This window comes from Mustela lutreola, chromosome 7 (genome assembly GCF_030435805.1).
Source record: "Mustela lutreola isolate mMusLut2 chromosome 7, mMusLut2.pri, whole genome shotgun sequence".
NCBI classification, from domain to species: domain Eukaryota; kingdom Metazoa; phylum Chordata; class Mammalia; order Carnivora; family Mustelidae; genus Mustela; species Mustela lutreola.
This window is the reverse complement of record NC_081296.1, coordinates 137,545,664-137,565,383: the sequence shown is the minus strand read 5'-3', so window position 1 is coordinate 137,565,383 and position 19,720 is coordinate 137,545,664. Positions and strand designations below refer to the sequence as shown.

Sequence of the window (19,720 nt, the reverse complement as noted above, 5' to 3'; positions counted from 1 at the left end):
TGTCCTCCAAACTAAACCATTAGCTCCATCAGGGCAGGAAAGGACTATGCCTGTTTTACTCACCAGAGGATCCCCAACACTGGCCGTAGGTCTTACCTGTCCCTCAAGGTCCTGTTCAAACATCTCTCTGAGAAGCCCTCTCTAGCTTCCTGCTTTGTCAATCCATGAGCCAGCACTGACCTTCACCAAGAATTTACTGCCCCACCCTACAATGACTTCCTCACTAGTCTGTCTCACCATAAGTTTGTGGACACCTGGAGGGTAAGAATACTAAGACCACTGTCCTTGTTGTGTTTGGTTTCCCTGACGCCCAGCACAGTGCTTGGCCTGCAGGAGACGAGTGTGTGAATGAATGAATAAATGGCTCTGTTAAGAAAGCCTGGGTATTATCCGCAAACACGGAGGGATTTCACCAGATGATTCTGTCTATCCTTTCTCTAGCACTCTGGTTTCAACATCACCTAACCCTGTCTGCTCAGCACCCCTCTTGTCACCCCACGTACCTTTAATTGTTGCCTTGGTGATCAACAAATCTCACTGCTACCACACTTCCTCTGTTTCATTATGCAAAGAAAACCTCACACCTCTGGACTTTCTATAGATTATGCAAAAAAAAAATCTTAATATCTCCTTCCTCTTTGACTCTTGTTTAGCGAGACCTTTCTCATGTTTATGGAAGAACTTCGTTTTCTAATTATTAAGAAATATTTAAAATCTATAAAAAGCTATCAAGAACAACATAGTGAGCACCACGAACACATCAAAACGTGGACAGATGCGGAAGTACAATGTGATCTGGGTCCACAGGCCTTTTCTTTAGGATAATGACTGATACCATTTGAGGCCTCTCAAGATACAGCCCTGTATACCCAGGGAACTGAAACATTCATCTCAAACCATGCGTCCAGGACAGAGCCTGGCCCTGATGTGTCCAGCTAGGAAGCTTTCATTCTGTCCTGACTTCTAAAGAGAATGGGTCTTCCCCGGCTCTTTAAGACATCAGCAGGCCCTGGTCCCACTCCCTTCAAGGACAGACTCGGAGACACTCTGAACTGAGAGGACCCTGGAAGGGAAGGAATCCAGAATTCCATACCACGGGACTGATCTGGGGCTTTCCCACTCTATGGGCTCTATGGTAGCCTTCAGGGGGTGGGGGGGGGGGAAGACAAAATAAAGGAAGCCTGAGTATTCAGGACAAGCTGGACATGTTGCCATTCATTTTGAGGCCATCTGGAGATGGGACTTGCCTAGGAGTTGCATTTCAGAAGGCAGTTCAATCACACCTTCACTTCTCTTCTCTAGGCCAGACATCACACAAGAGAGATTGAGGTTGAATGTGAAAAGGGCAGGATAACTTGAGGAACTCAAGGCAGTGGATGACTTAAAGACCTAAATAAACATGTATGATAGAGGGGTGCCTGGGTGGCTCAGTGGGTTACAGCCTCTGCCTTCACCTCAGGTCATGATCTCAGGGTCCTGGGATCGAGTCCCACATCAGGCTCTCTGTTCAGTGGGGAGCCTGCTTCCCCCACGCCTCCCCGCCTGCCTTTCTGCCTACTTGTGATCCCTCTCTGTCAAACAAATAAATAAATAAATAAAATATTTTAAAAAAGAACAACCCCCTCTCCAAACCCAAGAACATGTATGGTAGAGTGTGTACATGCAGGTTGTGGAAGAAGCCTCTAAATCATACACTGGAAAAGGCTTCTTGGAGGCAGTGGCACTTGCCCCCGTGAAAGCTGGTGTGGGCAAGGCATGATGTCTGCACCATGCTTGCGGGGAGCGACAGGTGTTTCCACCTGCCTGGAGGGCCAAGTGGAGTGGCTTGTGGTGGGTGTTGTGGCCAGAGCAGCATCACAAAGGCTTCGGTGCTCAGTTGGGGAGTGGGGACCATCTGCAGTCGAGGGGTGGCTGCTGGAAGAGTCGAGGCAGGAGAGAGGGCTAATGAGAACTGGAACTCTGAAGAGTGGAGCAGTGGCGAACCGGAAGGGTCACACCAATGAGGAGGGGGTCGCAGCATCAAGGTGAGGAGCCACGAGAAGCCCAACGAAGGTGGTGCCAAGGGGAAAGGAGGAAAGGGAAGATGGTAAGGATGCCCCGCGGACACTGAGAGTAAAGGAAGAGAGCGTTCTGGGTGGTTCTCAAGATACTTCTCTGGCTGACCTGGGAGCTGGAGGAGCTATTCATTGATAGACAGAATTCCAGAGGAGACGTGGACCTTGGCATGATCTTTGGATGATGGGACAGAAGTTTCATCACAAGAGGGAGTCATACGTGGTTAAGATCCCCCATGGAATCTACAAGTGTAAAAGTCATTGGAAGCAGAAGGAAGGTCAGGGAGAGTGTCAAGCAAGTCTAGGGGGTGGGTTATGGGGCCTCTGACCACACACCTAGTTCTCTGAGGTGACACACGGCCCAAGTTTGGAGGACCCGGCTCAGCTGAAAAACCATCCCTGAGGTTCCAGAGTTGAGTCTCGAGTGTCCATTTTAGCACCAACATAAAATCCATGACAGAACAGACCACACCCGCAGATATCACAGTGGGCCTTGGTGAAGAAATTCAATCTCCACTGAGTTTGATTCAATTTTTAAAGTGTAGAGTTTTGGGGGGTGACTGGGTGGCTCAGTGGGTTAAGCCTCTGCCTTTGGCTCAGATCATGATCTCAGGGTCCTGGGATCGAGTCCCACATCGGGCTCTGCTCAGCAGGGAGCCTGCTTCCCTCTCTGTCTCTGCCTGTCTCTCTGCTTGTGATCTCTCTCTCTCTGTGTCAAATAAATAAAATCTTAAAAAAAAATAAAGTGTAGAGTTTTGGGGGGTGGGGTGACTGGGTGGCTCAGTCGTTAAGCATCTGCCTTCAGCTCAGGGCGTGATCCTGAGGTCCTGGATAGAGCCCCTCATCGGGCTCCCTGCTCAGCGGGAAGCCTGCTTCTCCCTCTCCCACTCCCCCTGCTTGTGTTCCCTCTCTCCTTTGTCTCTCTGTGTCAAATAAATAAATAAAATCTTAAGAAAAATAAAGTGTAGAGTTTTTTAAAAGCCAAATATATACAAAGTTTAATAAATCAAATAGTCATGTATCGAGGATATCAGTTGGTTAACTACCTTTCCTACTCCCCCAAGCCAAGGACTTCTAACTTTTGTTTGATAAGTCTTTTGGTATTTATCTCCATAACTCTAAATCAGATAGTATATTGATACTTTCTGATTTTGTCCATGTTAGGCATTATGCATTGACCTTCCAATATGGCAGTCAAAGATTTAGCTCTGCTTACCCCACCCTTCCCTCTACCACACACATGTGCTCACTTCCCATTCCCTCCATCTCCCAATATAGTTACATCATACTTGGTTGTATCAGCTTCCAGTCTTCACATTGTGATGACCATGTGATTCACACCTGAGTCACTTAAGATAACCATGATTTTCCCTTCTTCCCTCCACAACATTTTATATTCCACTGGTATTAACACTTGGTCCCTCCCATTTACTTAATTACATCTGTGATATGTTATCACAAGTCCAAGCTGTAATTCACCCCAATTGTGTAAACCCCTCTCAAGAGTTTCGCACACAATCCTATCAGTGTCATCTACTTGAATAAAACTTTCCTGGAGTGTTTTTGACTAGCTTCCCTCTGAACAAGGTGCTTTCTGTGCCTGGCCCGTAATGGTTCATCTGGGGTTTTCTTTTACTATGATCCTGGTGATTCCAGTTCCCTGCCTCTTGCATTGGAGTCCCCATTTTCTTGGATCTAACAACTTATTCTCTAGGCTTCCTTGTTTTGGTGGAGCGCATCCTTCAGCAGCTTTCTGAGAGAGAGGATGAGGCACTACCTTTTTTGGGAAACTCTGCATTTCTGAAAATGTTTGATTCTCTTGTCATACTTGTTTTGTTTTGGTCGTTTGGATATGGAATTCGAGGCAGGAAATGATTTTCTTCTGAAGGTATTATTTCCCTGACTTCCGGTTTCCAGGTTGGATAACTCTGATGACATTCCATGCCTGCTTTTTTGGAATGTATTTTATGAAACCTCTTTTTCAATCTCTGGAAACCTCTCGGAGCTCCTTTTTGTCCCAGTTTTCTGAAATTTCATGGTGAAGTGTAATTCAACTCTATACTACCAATAAGTACCGAGAACATGTGCTGCATGAATGATCCCACCAAAAGCTCCAAAGTATGCAAAGACATACACAAGTCTTTAAGGACCTGGAAATGTGTGGGAGTGTGGGAGACAAGGGAAAGTAGGATTTGGTGAGGATGCACTATTACACACATAAGATTTGTAAGAGCTGCATTTCCACAAATTCTAAGTGTTGGTATTTTTTAAGAGGGACTGATCCAGAATCTCGATCTGATTCATTCATTAGCAATTTAGACTTCCTATGGACTCAACAAATTCCATGCCTCACCCATCCACAGTCTTGGCTTATCTGGTAGGACGTTGTGACTTCTAGTCCTACTTTTATTGCTGGGAGTTGTTGTTAGCCTCTAGAGGGCAGACTTTGCTGCTATTCTGCTGAAGGCCAGGAAAGCTTGTTTTCAAAGCCAGAGGGTCCCTCCAAGTCCCAGGGAACCAGTTGGGGTAAACAAGGGAACAGGACCCCCTTTCAGGAAGCAATCTCTAAAGTGTATTTCTCCTTCCTCTTCAAGATTACCTACACTTAGGACATATCTATGGATAGGTAAACAGATGTAACACATAGTAAGCTACTCAGTTTTCTCAATGGATGAACACAGAATATTTCTCTCTATGTAATATCATCCCAACATTTACATAGCTGTCCATCCCTGGTGGGAATCAGTCAAGCACTACTGTGATGGCTGCCACATTATTATTACTGAAAACAATTTTGCCGATATTTTTAATTCTCATTTTATAGACCTGGAGGATAGAGAGATTAGTAAACTGAATCAAGCCCTCACGTTAGATCCTTAGATCTGGCTCACTCTACCACAAAAGGCCACCCCAAATATCACTGGAATGACCAGTGGTTAGACCAGTGGGATTTGTCACCAAACTCTAAACTCTAGCATTTGTTACCCCATAGCAGCACACAGTAGGGGAGAGGAGGTGTGCTGGGTAGAAGAGAACTCACAGAACCATATTGTTGCTTGTTTTGATGCTAAGTAGCTGTGGGGCTCTGAGCTACAGGCTCCAACTCTCTGGGCCTCAGTTTCCATATATGCAAGATACAGGTAAGAATACATTGTAAAGGGGCACTTGCCTGGCTCAGTCAGTAGAGCATCTGATCTTGATCTTGTGTTCAAGCCCACACTGGGTGTAGAGATCACTTTAAAAAATTTCTTTCTTTCTTTCTTTCTTTCTTTCTTTCTTTCTTTCTTTCTCCTTTTCTTCTTCTTCTGAATACATTGTTAAGAGTTGGAGAGAGGTCTATGATGATCTAGGAATTAGATGCAGTAAGAGGTCTTAGAAGGTCTTTCAAGAGAATAGAGGTTCTGTGTTCCTTGAAGAATGATAGGAAACACTGCTGGAATTTTGAGAATGGGGACTGTTAAATTAGTGTAGAGATTCTTCCTGGGTGTGAGTTTTCTCTCCAAACATTCCACAATAGTCCAAGACCCCATAATTTCTGCAAAAAAGTTGGTGCCTCCAGTGTTCCCCCTCCTAGGAACCAGGGGCTTTGGCCCCACCAGGGGTGCTCAAATGTGGCTACCTGCTGAGACGACCTGGGGACCTTTAAATGTGCAGATGCCAGGGGTCCCGTCTTAACCAGATTTGGAGTGTGGCTGAAGCACTGGGAATGGTGAGTTCCCCATGTGCTTCTAATGTTCAATCCAAGTTGAGAACCGCTGCCCAGGGCTTTAAATTCAACATTCACTTGAAAATTTAAAAAGAAAACAAAGGAAAGCAGTAGGGCCCAGTGGCTCTCAAACTTTGATGTGCAAACAAACAGATCACCTGGAGGTCTTCTAAAATGTAACCTCTAATTCGGGAGGTCCAGGGTGGACTGGGCTTCTGCCTTTGTAATAGGCTCCCAGGAGCATGTCCACACTGCTGTTCCCAGACCGCATGTGAGCAGCTAGGCTATAGCTGGAGTGAATACAGACTTGACTGAGAACTATGGTTCTTCAAGCCAGCTGGGATCTTAAGTAAGAAATCACTTCACTTTTTGAGCCTTAGTCTTCTGATCTTAAATGCAGGCTGGCCATGGTAACTACATCATAGAGTTCTTGTGATGCTTTAATGCCATAATGTAGCAAACATGTTAGGCACGATACAACAAATATTAGCTTTTGGATTCTTAGGATAGCTAACACTCAAGGAACGATTGCGGTCCGCCAGGAAATTTTTAAAGCACTTTCACGTCTTGTATCATTCAAGCCTCAAAACAACACTGTGAGGTGTGTACTTATGATTTCATCATCCCTATTTTATGGGTGAAGAAACCGAGGCAGGGAGGTAGAGTATCTTAATTTACATCACACACCTGGGAGTAGTTAAGCTGGTGTTTGAACCCAGAGAGAATCTGGGTCCCGCACCCCCCACCCCCGCCCTCCCGGGCTGAAATGGGACACTGGAAACAGACATTTCTGCCCTGCAGGTCTGACATTCTGGAGGCGATGACTTGAAGGATCACCCTCTGTTACGGGCTGGGATCAACAGGTGGCAGCCCAGGGCTACTTAAAGAAATACCCAGCAACAAGGCCACCAGTTCTAAAAACTCTCCAAACTCCCGGCTACTCTCCACCCACCGGTGCTTGCCTAGGTGACCAGGGACCGACAGGAAAGAAGAGGCGTACCTCACGGGTTCAAATTTGAGTCCCCCAAGAAAAGACCACTTCGGCAGGCAAAGCAACGAGCGAGCCATTCGAGTTTCCTGCAATTTGCGTTTACCCGAGGAGCGCAACCAGACCGAGAAATCTACAAATCTCTTTATACCCAAAGTTCAGCAAGGATCCGGGAGCTCAGCCAATTGGTAAAAAGTCGGGAAGCCCTCCTGGATTGCCCAGAGCACTCTGGAGGAGCTGGGCATCGATGCCCACGCGCAGGGGATGGGGACCCTCGCCGAGGAGACTCCATCTGTGGGATTACCTCGGCAGAACTTCGGGGTTTTTTTCCTGCGGGGGTCCCCTGAGAGAGGCAATGAATCTGAGGGGCAGTGCAGGGTGTGGGGGGGTTAACCCGGCGGTTTCCATGGCACCCGGGGCGTGGGGGAGGAATGCACCCCGCAAGCTGTGGCGAAACAACTGCGCAGCCGGACCAGCCCGGCTCGAGAAGGCTGGAGGGAAGGGGGGGCAGGAGGGTGGGGGAAGCCGGCTGGACGGGGGTGGGGCGGTCACGTGTGCCCGAGGGGGCGGGGCCCCAAAGCCACCCCGGAGCGGAACCCTGTCCCACCTAGAGGCTCCGTGCCAGGCGCGAACTTTTCTCCACGACCGAGGGACAGAATTGGCCTGAACCCCTGGGGTGGACTGCAGGCCCCCGGAGCCAGGACCGGGCTGAGGTGTCTGCAGCCGGCCTGGGGGGGACAGCGGTCGGTGGCAAGAGACACCAAGGAAAAGTGGGAGCAGAAGCTTGGGGGTGAGTGAAGGGAGCCCGGCTCACGGTTTTTACGCAGCCTCGGGTCTCCGTTTATTCTGGGGTTGGGCCCGGGCAAGTGCCCTTCCAGCTCTAAGGGAGCAGCCGAGGCCACTGTCCCTTGAGACTGCCGGAGTCCTCAGCACCTGTCTCGGGCTCCAGGAGAGGCTGTGATCATGGTGAATGAAGATCCCAACCAACACGAGCACGATGGCAGCTCTGCGCAGGAGCCTGCCCTCTGGGCAGACCCCAGCGCCTCGGGCCAAGCCAGCGTGTCCGCAGAGCAGAGCGTGTCGGTCCCCCCCAGCGTCTCCATCCACCCCAGCGTCTCGACCCAGCCCAGCAGTTCGGCCCACCCCTGCGTCACGGCGCACCCAAGCAGTTCGGCCCACCCCAGTACGTTGGCCCAAGCCGGTGGCTTGGCCCACCCCAGTAGCTCAGGCCCTGAGGACCTTAGCGTGATCAAGGTGAGCAAACGCCGCTGGGTGGTAGTCCTGCTGTTCAGCGGCTACTCCATGTGCAACGCCTTCCAGTGGATCCAGTACGGCTCCATCAATAACATCTTCATGAAGTTCTACGGGGTCAGTGCCTTTGCCATCGACTGGCTGTCCATGTGTTACATGCTCACCTACATCCCTCTGCTCCTGCCCGTGGCCTGGCTGCTGGAGAAATTCGGCCTGCGTACCATCGCCCTCACCGGCTCTGCTCTCAACTGCCTGGGGGCCTGGGTGAAGTTGGGGAGCCTGAAGCCACATCTCTTCCCGGTCACCGTCCTGGGCCAGGTTGTCTGCTCGGTGGCCCAGGTCTTCATCCTGGGCATGCCCTCCCGCATTGCTTCTGTCTGGTTCGGGGCTAACGAGGTGTCGACGGCCTGCTCTGTCGCAGTCTTTGGCAATCAGGTGGGTCGAGCTGTGGGTGGGCCGTTTGGAGGAATGGGCGTCATTGTCATAGTGAGGCCCTCCGTGTTAGGTTGCACCTGAGTGTGGGGGAGCCTATAGTTTTCTGACTTCAGCAGTGTTTGTGACTCTGGGTGACTTTGTGGCTGAGTGGGAGGGAGGGATTGTGACTGGATGGCTGTGTAAGAGAAGGGCAGGGGAACCGAAGGAGGAGACCTAGTCTTTGACCGACAGTTCCTCCTCCCCTAGCAGGAAGCATGCTTCTGGACCGTCCTCGGGTTTATGATCTTCCTGACCCCCGCAGTCCACGGCTTAAACCTGGGATTTCAGGAAAGTTATTCTTTCTCAGGGAGCAGCCCGTGGGCATCAGTTTATTCTGGGATTGTCAGAATTTGATGGGTATTTTTAGCCGGACCCACCGGCTTTCCTAGAGCACAGAATCTCCTGTACAACATACAATCACAGAGCGCTGGCTTGGTGGTGCTTGGCCCTGTGCTGACCGTCTTTTATACACAGCTGAAGCCAGGACAGTGGAAACGGTGCTCTGGAACACGCTGCTTTCCTGGGGGTTAGAGCCAAGCCTAGCAGGAGGGAATAGAAATCTCACCCTGAATTCCTAAGGCCTAGAAACCTTTTTGGAAAGGCGTGGAGAGCTCCTATCTCAATCCCTTTTCTTTTCTACTTTTGAAGGAAGATCTCAAATTCTTTGCATCTCAGTGAGGTTATGATCCAAAATGCTAGGCATATTATGACTGCCTTCTCTAAATATTTGAAGCAAGTATTTATGGGGTTCTGCCTCCGGGTCCTACTTCTTCCCAAGCACCTGCCATTGTTTCCATTTTATTTTATTTAACAGATGACCAGTAACCCTTAGTTCTTATTGGATTTTTTTCCCTTATAGGAGAGTAAAGCTGGGAGGTGAAGGGCAGGACCTTTCCAGCCTCCCAAGGGTTAAATCTCTGTTTGAGCAGCAGAACAGGATTCATAGGAGGTCACTGCAGTCTCAAATCCATTGTTTGGGGAGAGCACTGTTGGCTATGTGGGAGAAGCCCCTCCCCTGTGGCCAGGAGAGATCAGAGAATTCAAAAAATTTTTTTTATAAATCATAAAGCATAAACTAATAGATTTTCAGACTCCTCCTCACACACCTGTGAGGGAACTTGACACCAGATAAATCTTTAAAATTTAATAATACTGTTTACTCATTCCCCACCCCCAATCCCCACCAAGGTCAGGAAATGCTAAGAATTTTGCATTTTAAAAACACTCTGACAGAATATATTTGTAGCACAGAGCCATCTACTCAATTTGATCTTTTCGGCTTAACCCTAAGAAAATATATGAAAAACCCTGAAAAAATGTATTGAAAAATTGAATTGTTTGTGCTTCCTCCTGTAGGGATGAAGATCTATGTTTGTTTCTTGCCATGTGTTTTATTTAACCTTTCTTTCTGAGGAAAGTAGGGCTAAATGGAGGAGAGATAGTACTAGAGTGGTAGCAAGAGCTTTGCTGCTTAGAAAAAAAGGCTCCCCAGAGTTGTCTAAACAGACTTCGGATGGTATTCCGCACTCTGATTCTTCTGGGCCTGTGAACCTCACACTGATATGCTAAACTCTGTACCCTGGTAATTCTGAGCCTCCCTCTTCTAGTGCCTCCAACCACTCTACATGTGCACCTGCCCTGCTGGCATCAAATTCGTCATTCATTCATTCATTCAACAAGGATTCACCTAGTGCCTCCCAGTTTGCCAGGCACTGGGCTAGGCCCACAAAAGTAATCCCTGTCTTTGCAGAGTTCCCGTACAGGATTTTAAAATTGTTCCAGGCACTAGGATTCTGATAAACAAACGAGTAAACAAAACCAAGGACAGCATGTATAGGATTTATTTTCAGTTCTCCAGAAGAATTTTAATACCTTGTTCGCCTGACTGCTTAGAGGAAATTGAAGGGGAAGGAAGCCAATGTCTATCAAACACCTATTATGTGAAAGGTATTTCTCATCTGTTATTTATTTTTTCAACTCTGTGAGGTAGGTGGAATTTGTCCCTGTTGTTATGGGTGAGAAAATTGAGACCCAGATAATTAGAGGAAACTTATCTGGGGTCCTACAGCTACTAAGTGGTAGAAGGGAGATTTGATCGCGACTCCACCTCCAAAATCCAGTGTCGGTAGGCCAGTGCTGAGTTGTCATGTGGATAAAGCATATGTTTTTTAGTTTTTAAATTAAATTTTTAAATTAATTTTTTATTTTTTTTCATTCATTAATTTTTTTAAAAAAGTGGAGCCCAAGGCAGGACTTGAACTCATGACCCTGAGATCAAGACCTGAGCTGAGATCAAAAGTCGGACCCTTAACTGACTGAGCTACCCAGGTGCCCCTAAAGCCTATATTTTTACAAAGGGGGAGGTCAGGATTGTGAGGGTGGAATTTTGTATCTGGTTGGTGAGGGTGATTAAGTTTCCAGCAGTTTTCTCCAGAATCAGAATGCCTCTCCACCTGTCTTCTGTTTTGAAGGGCTGGGCGTTAGTATCACCTTTCCACCTACCCTGTTGTTAACTGCTGAAGGGCAGATTCTGCCTCTAGAAGCCTAGCAGGAGTCACAAGCAGGTTGGGCTCTCTTTGGCAAGAAGAAACCAATGAGTCCTCAGCAGGGCTGAGAGAGGGAAGGAATGCTAGAATTACAACAGAGCCTCTTCCCTTTGGCTCTGGCCATTTGCACAGGTAGTGACACCTGGCATCTGGCAATACTTGTTCCATTGCTTTCAGGGAAATGACCCATGTGGGATTTTCAGGGACGTGAATGATATTATAGCAGAAGGATTGGAAGAAAGCCCCTTCCTAGAGTCTGGTGGTAGCTTAGTGGCATTGGACGGGAGAGAGGTGGGATCTCGAAGGGGCCGAGTCAGTGCCAGCCCCGAGGAGGAATTTACAGCACCGAGATGGCAGAGGGACTTCCTCAAGGACCCTTGGGCAGCTGAGAGCCCAGTGCCTACCAGAAAGAGAAGAGGAGAGAATGTTTGCTTTTTGGGTTGCGAAAAATATCGAGTCCCCCCCTTTCCTGGTTTCACTTTCCATGGTTTTAGTCCCCTGCGGTCAACCTGGAAACAGATGGTCCTCCTCCTGACCTACAGGAGCATCATCCTACACGATGTCACAATGCCACATCATTCCCCTCGCTTCATCTCATCACACAGGCATGTTAGCCTGGCACTTCATTGTAAGAAGGGTGAGCAGAGTACAGTAAGACAGAGAGAGAGAGAGAAAGAGAGAGAGAGAGAGAGGCGACATTCATGTGCTTTCATTACAATGTATTGTTACAGCAGTTCTAGTTTATTGCTAGTTAATTGCTAATCTCTTACGTTGCCTCACTGACAACTGAACTTTACCATGGTTAGAGGTAGGTATAGAGAAACACGTCATACAGACAGGGTTCAGTACTATCTGCAGTTTGAGGCACCCTGTGGGGGATCTGGGAATACAGCCCCTGTGAATAAGGATGGACTTAGCAGTCTGGTGCAGTCACCTTTCAGAATCGGGCGTGTAGCGGCCACGCCGTTTGGGCTTTTGGAAATAGTACCACCCAATAGAAACATAAGGCAAGCCACGTGTACAACTAAATTTTCCTACTAGCTACATTAAAAATAGGTGAAATGTTGATTTTTTTTAAAAAGTAGAAAGAGCAGGTGAAACTGGTTTTATTAGGATATTTTATTTAATTCGGTATATCCAAAATAGTCTTTCAACATATAATCAATATAACAAAATCACTAATAAGCTATTTTCCATTCTTTTTTTATACTGAGTCTTCGAAAATCAGCATGTATTTGACACTTAGAGCCTCACCACATTTCCCAGGAATGGGCTCAATAGCCAGATCTAGCAGATCTAGAACAATGATGCTATTTACGGGGTGGGGGGGAATATCCTTGACCCTCTTGGGGCCCTGGTTCGGTCTAAAAATTAAACTGATGGAGACAGGTTATAGGAGAAAATCATCCAAGTTTATTTAGTGTAAGTATTACATGATTTCCTTCCTAAGGAAATGAAGAAACACTCAGACCTGTGTGGTTTCAGGCCAAGTTTGATGAAAAGTGCATCATCATAGAGGAATATGACAGGTTAGGAGTGTAAAGTTAGTGTAGTGAACGGGAGGAAGCTGGACAAGGCCTACTTGTTATGCTTCTCCTTGGTATCCTTCTGTCTTCAGAGGTAGGGGTGCTCCTTTGCTCCAGCTGTGGGAGGGGTAGCTCTTATAGGAGAGGAGGAAGTCAGAGTGGCTTTCCTACTCTGCTGTTTTCCGAAACCCCCTCTGGGTGCCGTACTTTGGAGGAGCATGTCCTGACCCACATCATATCTAAGTGTTTGGAAATAGGTTCTAGCAGATAAAGACAGACCCTAGGAATCAAAGTCCAGCCTTGAGGACATGGTGTTTGCCCGCTGGCTGATCGAGTGGTAATACCAGAGAGGCTGGGTGTTTGAGACTGACTCAGGGGTCAGGGTCATGAGGTGGGTGGTCAGCCCACTCTTGTTCCCAGATCATGGTCATTTGCCATGGAGATGTGTTAAAGTCTAAGCTTACCGTTCTGGATTTTCTAATGTCAGAGGCCTTTCATGGTCTCATTGAAGTTGGGGGAGGTGAAGGCAAACTCATGTTCTCTTCTGGTCATTGTTCTTGTTCCTTAAAGCACACAGAGTGCCTGCCCACGTGGCTGACCACTGCTGGCCTCCCCTTATGCACTAGAAGACAGGAATAGTCCAGGGCTGGGAGGGCGGAAGGAGGCTAGAGGTGACTGACATGCAGCGGGGGTGTGGGGGGTGGGGCTGGGACCACACCCTCCTGGGGGCCAGCCAGGTCCTATAAATGTGACAGTCAAAATGACAGTGGGGTGTAATGGGGTCATGGCAACTTGAGAGTCCATTTCCCATCTAAAGACAGCAGCTGCATCAGCTCCCGCCAACTGTTGGTATACAAAGTATGGCCCAGTGCTGCCAGATCTTTTTTTTTTTTTTTAATATTTTATTTATTTGACAGACAGAGATCACAAGTAGGCAGAGAGGGAGGAAGGGAAGCAGGCTCCTGCTGAGCAGAGAGCCTGATGTGGGGCTCGATCCCGGGACCCCAGGATCGTGACCTGAGCTGAAGGCAGAGGCATTAACCCACTGAGCCACCCAGGCACCACCATTTTTTTTTTCTTTAGGGAGAAACCAGAGATCCAGATTTTTAGATCAAGTCTGTTTTGATGATGATGATGATGATGATGATGATGATTATGGTAAAAGAGACATAATGTTTATCATTTTAACCATTCACAAGTATACAATTCAATGGCATTAACTACTTTTACAATGTTATGGAAGCACTACCACTATCTATTCCCCAAACATTTTCATAAACCCCCCACCACTGCGTACCCATCAAATATTAACTCCTCCTATCCCCCTCCCTCCAGCCCCTAGTGACCTCTGTTCTACTCTGTTTCTACGAATTTGCCTCGGCTAGGTACGTCACATAAGTGGAATCATACAACGTTTGTCTTTCTGGGTCTGGCTTATGAAATCTATTAAGTGCTGATAACTAATTCATAGGTGTGTGTGTTTAGTTATATTCCATCTTTTGAAACTGTGGGTCAGATAAAACTTGAGTTTGAGGCTTCTGGGGAAGATATAGTGGAAGGGAATGCCCAGTCTCCTTTGTTTATCGGGACACCCTTGCCAAAGACACAGGCCAGCAGAATGAGCTCAGAGGTGAGCAGCTCTGGGGAGGAATCCAGACCCGTGCTCCCAGCGAAAAATAGCGATCATTTGCATCACCCTAGGGGCTGGGTAAAAATACAGATGCCTGGGCCCCGAGGTGGACTTCCTTACCTGGACTCTCTAGGGCTGGGGCCCGGGCTCCTATCTCTTCACCTGGCTTCCCAGGTGAGACCAGTGATCAGTTTTTTGAAATCACTAGGAGGAGAGAGCAGCAGGCTATGGGAAGGCAGCCTCTCGCTTGCAGCCACGTTGTTGTCATGAGAGATTAATTGCATGCTTGCTGAATGCTGGTCTGGTGGGCAATGGAGGAAGCAATGGGGAGCCCAGGCATTCAGCCTCCAGACTGAGGGAAGAGGCTGGGCTGGGGTAGGGCTCATCATTTGTATTCATTTAAGATTTTAAAAATATACTCCCACTCTGGGTGTGGGGGGCACACCCTGGTGGAATGTGAGGTGGAACCAACCTCATGTGCCCTCCTCTCTTCATTTTGTTCCTTTAACCTTCAGCTCAGGGCACTGGAGGAGGCTCGGGTTGGCCTGGCATGACTTCTGTCTTATCTTTGTTCCTTTGGTGGCATTGTTGCAAGTGCCTGGCAATTCTCATGGAATCAAGTCTAAGTCTTCGAGTTAGCATGCTCAGACCCCGACTCCTCACCGTTTCTTTCTATCCAGTCTGTCTCTTGTTCTCTCCCAGCCTTGTCGCTCTACTCTCACCAGTCTGGCTCCTTAATTCTCTCCTTGAAGATAGACTCACTGTTTGGGGAATAAGCCTCAGGCTGTGAAGAGTGATGTCAGCAACATGGTGGGTCAGGAAGCTTCAGACCCTCACCCCTCACAGAAATGTTAAGTAAACTAAAACCCAGCTAAAATCACTTCTTCATAGGAGTTCTGGAGATTAGTCAAAGATAAACAGCAACTACGCAAACACCCAACCAAGAGAAACCCCCATTCAAAATGGTGGGAGATTTCATGGCATTTTTACTTAAGTTTTCCTCCCCCCCTTCCTCCCACATGCTGTACTCCCAATAACCAGGTCCTTTCTGTAAACTGAATTTGCAACACTTTAACCTAATTGTATTTTTGTACACTAACAATGAACAATCCAAAAAAGGAAATTAAGAAAACAAAACAAACCCAGGAATAAATTTAATGAAAAAGGTGAAAGATTTATACACTGAAAACTGTGAAACATCGCTGAAAGTAATTAAAGAAGTCATAAATACATAAATACATGAAAAAGACATCCTGTGTTTGTGGAAGACTAAATATTATTAAGATGGAAATATTACCAAAAACAGATTTACAGATTCAGTGTCATCCCCATCAAAATGCCAATGATGTTATTTGCAGAAATAGAAAAATGGAAAAAAGAAAATATCATGTGGAAATTTAAGGGATGCTGAATAGCCAAAATAATTTTGGAGGAAAACAACAAAGTTGGAGGTCTCACACTTCTTGACCCTAAAACTAATAACAAAGCGGTAGCAATCATGGCGGTATGATACTGGCAAAAAGACATAACATAGAGACGGATGGAATAGAGAGCCCAGAAGTAAACCCTCACATATGTGATCCAATGATTTTAACAAGGGTGCCAAGGCCAATGGGAACATTTTCCTTAATATTTTTTAGAGCAGTTTTAGGTTTGCAGCAAAATTAAGTCAAAGGCACAGAGATTTCTCCCTACCCTTCTTACTGCCACTCCTCAGCTCGAGTAGCCTCCCCTGTCCTCAACATCCACCACCAGAATGTTACAGTTGTTGAACCTACATTGACACATCATGACAACCAATCTCCTCAACAAATGGTGTGGAGAAAACTATAACCCACAGTGCTACATTTGTTACAGTTGATGAACCTACATTGACACATGGTTATCACTATTTAAACAAATGGTGTTGGTAAAACTCTATAATAAGAAAACACAGGGAAAACGCTTCGTGATCTTGGATCTGGTAACGATGGCAGTGATTTCTTGGTTGTGATACAAAAAGCATGGTCAAAAAAAAAAAAGATTCATTGGACAATATCAAAACAAAACTCTTCTGTGCATCACAGGACACTGATCATTAGAGTGAGAAGGCAATTTGTGGAATGGGAGAAAACATTTTCAAACCATATATCTGATAAGGGTTGATATCCAGAATATATAAAGAATCTCTACCGCTGAACTTATTTAAAAATGAGCAAAGGACTTGAACAAGTATTCCTCCAAAAAAGATATACAAATGGTCACTACGCATATGAAAAGATGCTCATCATCAGGGAAATGCAAGGCAAAAACACAATGAGATTCCACCTCACACTTAATAGAATGCTATGAAAGAATAAAGAAGTGTAGACAAACTTGTGGAGAAATTGGAACCCTTGTGCATTGCTGATGGGAATGTAAAATGGTGCAGTCTGGAAAACAGTATGGCAGTTCCTCAGAAACTTAAAACTAGAATTACTGTATGATCCAGCAATTCTGCTCCTAGCTATTTATCCAAAAGAACTGAAAGCAGGAAGCTAAACCTGATATTTGTATGCTTGTTTTTACAGCAACATTATTCACAATAGCCATAAAAGTGAAAGTAACCTAAGTGTCCCTCTACAGATAAATGGGTAAACAAAATGTGATATACACATAAAATGAAATATTATTCATCCGTGAAAGGAAATTCTGACCCTGCTCCACATGGATCAGCCTTGGAGACATTAGGTAGGTGGAAATAGGTAGACGGTAGGTGGAATAGGATAGTCCGCCAAAGGAGAGATACTACGCGATCCCACTTATATGAGGTATTGATGTGTATTTTTTCCTGACACCAACCAATTCTCCAATTCTGTGCCACCAACTGAGTGTCCTACAATCATATTTAATTCTGACACTGATTACTTGGAGTTAATGCCAACCAGCCAACCCCACAAGTTCAGGGCTCGGTTCCACAAGACTGCCCCCACTTAAGATGCCATCTCCAAGTCTTGGGGGCCAGCCAAACTTCTCACCCACTGGTTATACATTGAAGGTTCGCATGACCCCTGCTCAGGTTCTATGATTGGCTAGGATGGCTCACAGAACGCAGGTAAACATTTTGTTTACTAGTAAGGTAACTTTACTTGTTATTAAAAAGAATGCAACTCAGGAACGGCCAAGTGGAAGAGATGCGGGGGTCTCTCTGGGCCTGCCACCCTGCCTCTCCACCCTGATGTCATGTGTTTTGACCAGAAAACTCACCGAATTTCCTTGCTCGTGTGTTTTTATAGAGCTCAATTTCTAGCTCCCCTTCCCTCTTCAGACGTCAGAGGAGGATGAGGCTGAAAGTTCCCAAACTCGAATCATGTAATTTTCTGGAGATTAGCCCATCCTAAGGCCATTGACAGGCCGTGCTCTGAGTCACATCAGCATCATAAATTCAGATGTGATGGAAAAGGGTTTCTTAGAAGTAACAAAAGACACTCCTACACTCACAAGATGCCAACAGCTTTCAGAACTCTGTACCAGGAACCGGGGACAAAGAGCAAATATGTTTTGATGATACCACAGGTACAAAGAGTACTCAGATTCATAGAGACAGAAAGTAGGATGGCAGTTGCCAGGGACTAGGGGAGGGAAGAACGGGGAGTTACTGTTTGATGAGTATAGCGTTTCAGTTTGGGAAGATGAAGAATGTTCTGGAGATGGGTAGAAGTGATGGTTTGCATAGCAATATACTTCATGCCACTAAACCATACAGTTAAAAATGGTTAAAATGCTAAGTTTCATGCTATGTGTATTTTACAAAAAAAAAAAAAAATCCATTGCTTGTGAGGTGTTTCCTTCCGGCTGGGTGCCTGCTCACCTGTCTTCAACTCATTAGTGTCTGTGCTTGGAGGAGAGCATTCTGGGCCCTCTGGGTGCTTGCTGAGTTCACTGAGACACTGGGATACTTTGTTTCCTGGTGGTTTGTGTTTCCCCCTCTTCCTTATCTTTTCTCCTGTCGTTCCCTCCCTCTCTCCGCCCCCCCCCCCCTTTTTCAGCTACACGGGAAACTTATCAGAGGGCTGGAAATTTGACTAATAAACCTCCCCCATATCTCAGAGCAGGGCTCTGGGTGTAACAGGTGCTGACAGATGGACACACAGATTAATACACAGGCACTAAGGTGACTACTCAGTTGAGAGCTCAGGTCATTGGAGGAAGGAACTGTCATACCTGGATTTGTCTTTCTGATGTGATTCAGTCTTGTTCCTTCAATGGAAAGAGCTATGCAGTCCTTACTGTGTGCCTTGAACCATGCCAGACCCAGGGTGGTTGAGAACACCATCGTTAGCTCTGCTGTGTTCCTTCAGACAAGTCCATTAGGTTTTCTACGTTTTGATTTCTTCTTTTGTAAGCGGGAGACAATAGTGGCTATTGCAGAAGGTAAAGGAGAGGGTTAAGTGAGACATAATGGAGGGCTCTCAGCTGGCAGAATTTGTTCGATAAAAAGGTGTTCAATGAAGAACAGATGTTATCAGTACTACCGTCAATAAACACAATTGCTCCTTTGCACAGGGGGCTCCTGATCTAGAAGGAGAGGCCAACACTGAAAGACTCATAATACCACCATGTATGTTCATGGGACCTTACAGGTCACACAGCACATGGGAGGACATTATCCCAGTATGAGCATAATGGGGAGCAACCAGGACAGCTTCCCTGAGGAGGTGATTTTTATGAGCTGATTTTGCATGAATGGAGTGACCAGGGTTGGGCCATTCTGCGAAGTGTCCAGGCAGTATCACAATGGGGACTCGTCCCACTTGAAAGCCACTCAAACGGACAGCTGTATGTAGGGCTCAGAGGTGGTGTTTCTTTCGCAGCATGTGGCGATGACACCTGTTGTCTGTGATGAAGACTTTCGAGTCTCTGAGATAACACAGATGCTGTGTTATCATCAGTCCTTCGTCTCACAAACCTAAGGTTAGGTGGACACAGCTGGTTTCTACTGCCTGGTTCTTGATCTTTTTCCAGCAATGCTGTTAACAGGATATCCCTTTCTTGACTTAGACTACGCCCCCCCATCCCCAACATCAAACAACCCTGAGTGGATCGCAGGATAAGGGCTGGAACCCCATCAAGCATGATAAAAAACTGTGTGGTTCACGTGACAGCCGGTGTCTCCTCTCCTTTCTTTGTTCTGTCTCCCGACTTCTACCCACTACCATTCCTGAAGTGAACCCAATGGAGCATCTTTCTTCTCTTGGTTCTGAAGGACTTTTTTCTTTACTGAGTTGTTCCGAGGGGGGAAGCCGCCTTGCAGGCTCCAGCTGTCCACCTTGATTCTTCTGCTTTCTGACCTCGTTGCGGGCATCTTTCCTTTTTTATGCTGTGCAAAAACATGAGCTCAGCTTCTCAGCACCAGGTGGTTCAAGACGACGCCTTGCTCGGGCATGCGGGCAGATGATAGACGTGCCATCGGGGTGCTGCAGGGGAGATAGGAGGTGCACTGGGCTCTCCTTGCCTGCCATCTTCTTGCAATCTGTGTGTCTCAGAACCTCATAATGGAGCAGTGTTTGCTTTGGAGCCTGATTCC

At 46.6% G+C, this 19,720-nt stretch overlaps 1 protein-coding gene across 1 annotated transcript in view; it reads left to right on the top strand.

Moving 5' to 3' along the window:
• The first annotated feature begins 6,559 nt into the window (after positions 1 to 6,559).
• The window catches only part of FLVCR2 (FLVCR choline and putative heme transporter 2), a 53,133-nt gene continuing 39,972 nt past the window's right edge, over positions 6,560 to 19,720 (top strand). The window contains exon 1 of the mRNA XM_059182766.1: positions 6,560 to 8,434. Within this exon, the coding sequence (XP_059038749.1) occupies positions 7,712 to 8,434 (723 nt within the window). The 5' untranslated portion in view covers positions 6,560 to 7,711. The remainder of the gene's footprint in view (positions 8,435 to 19,720) is intronic.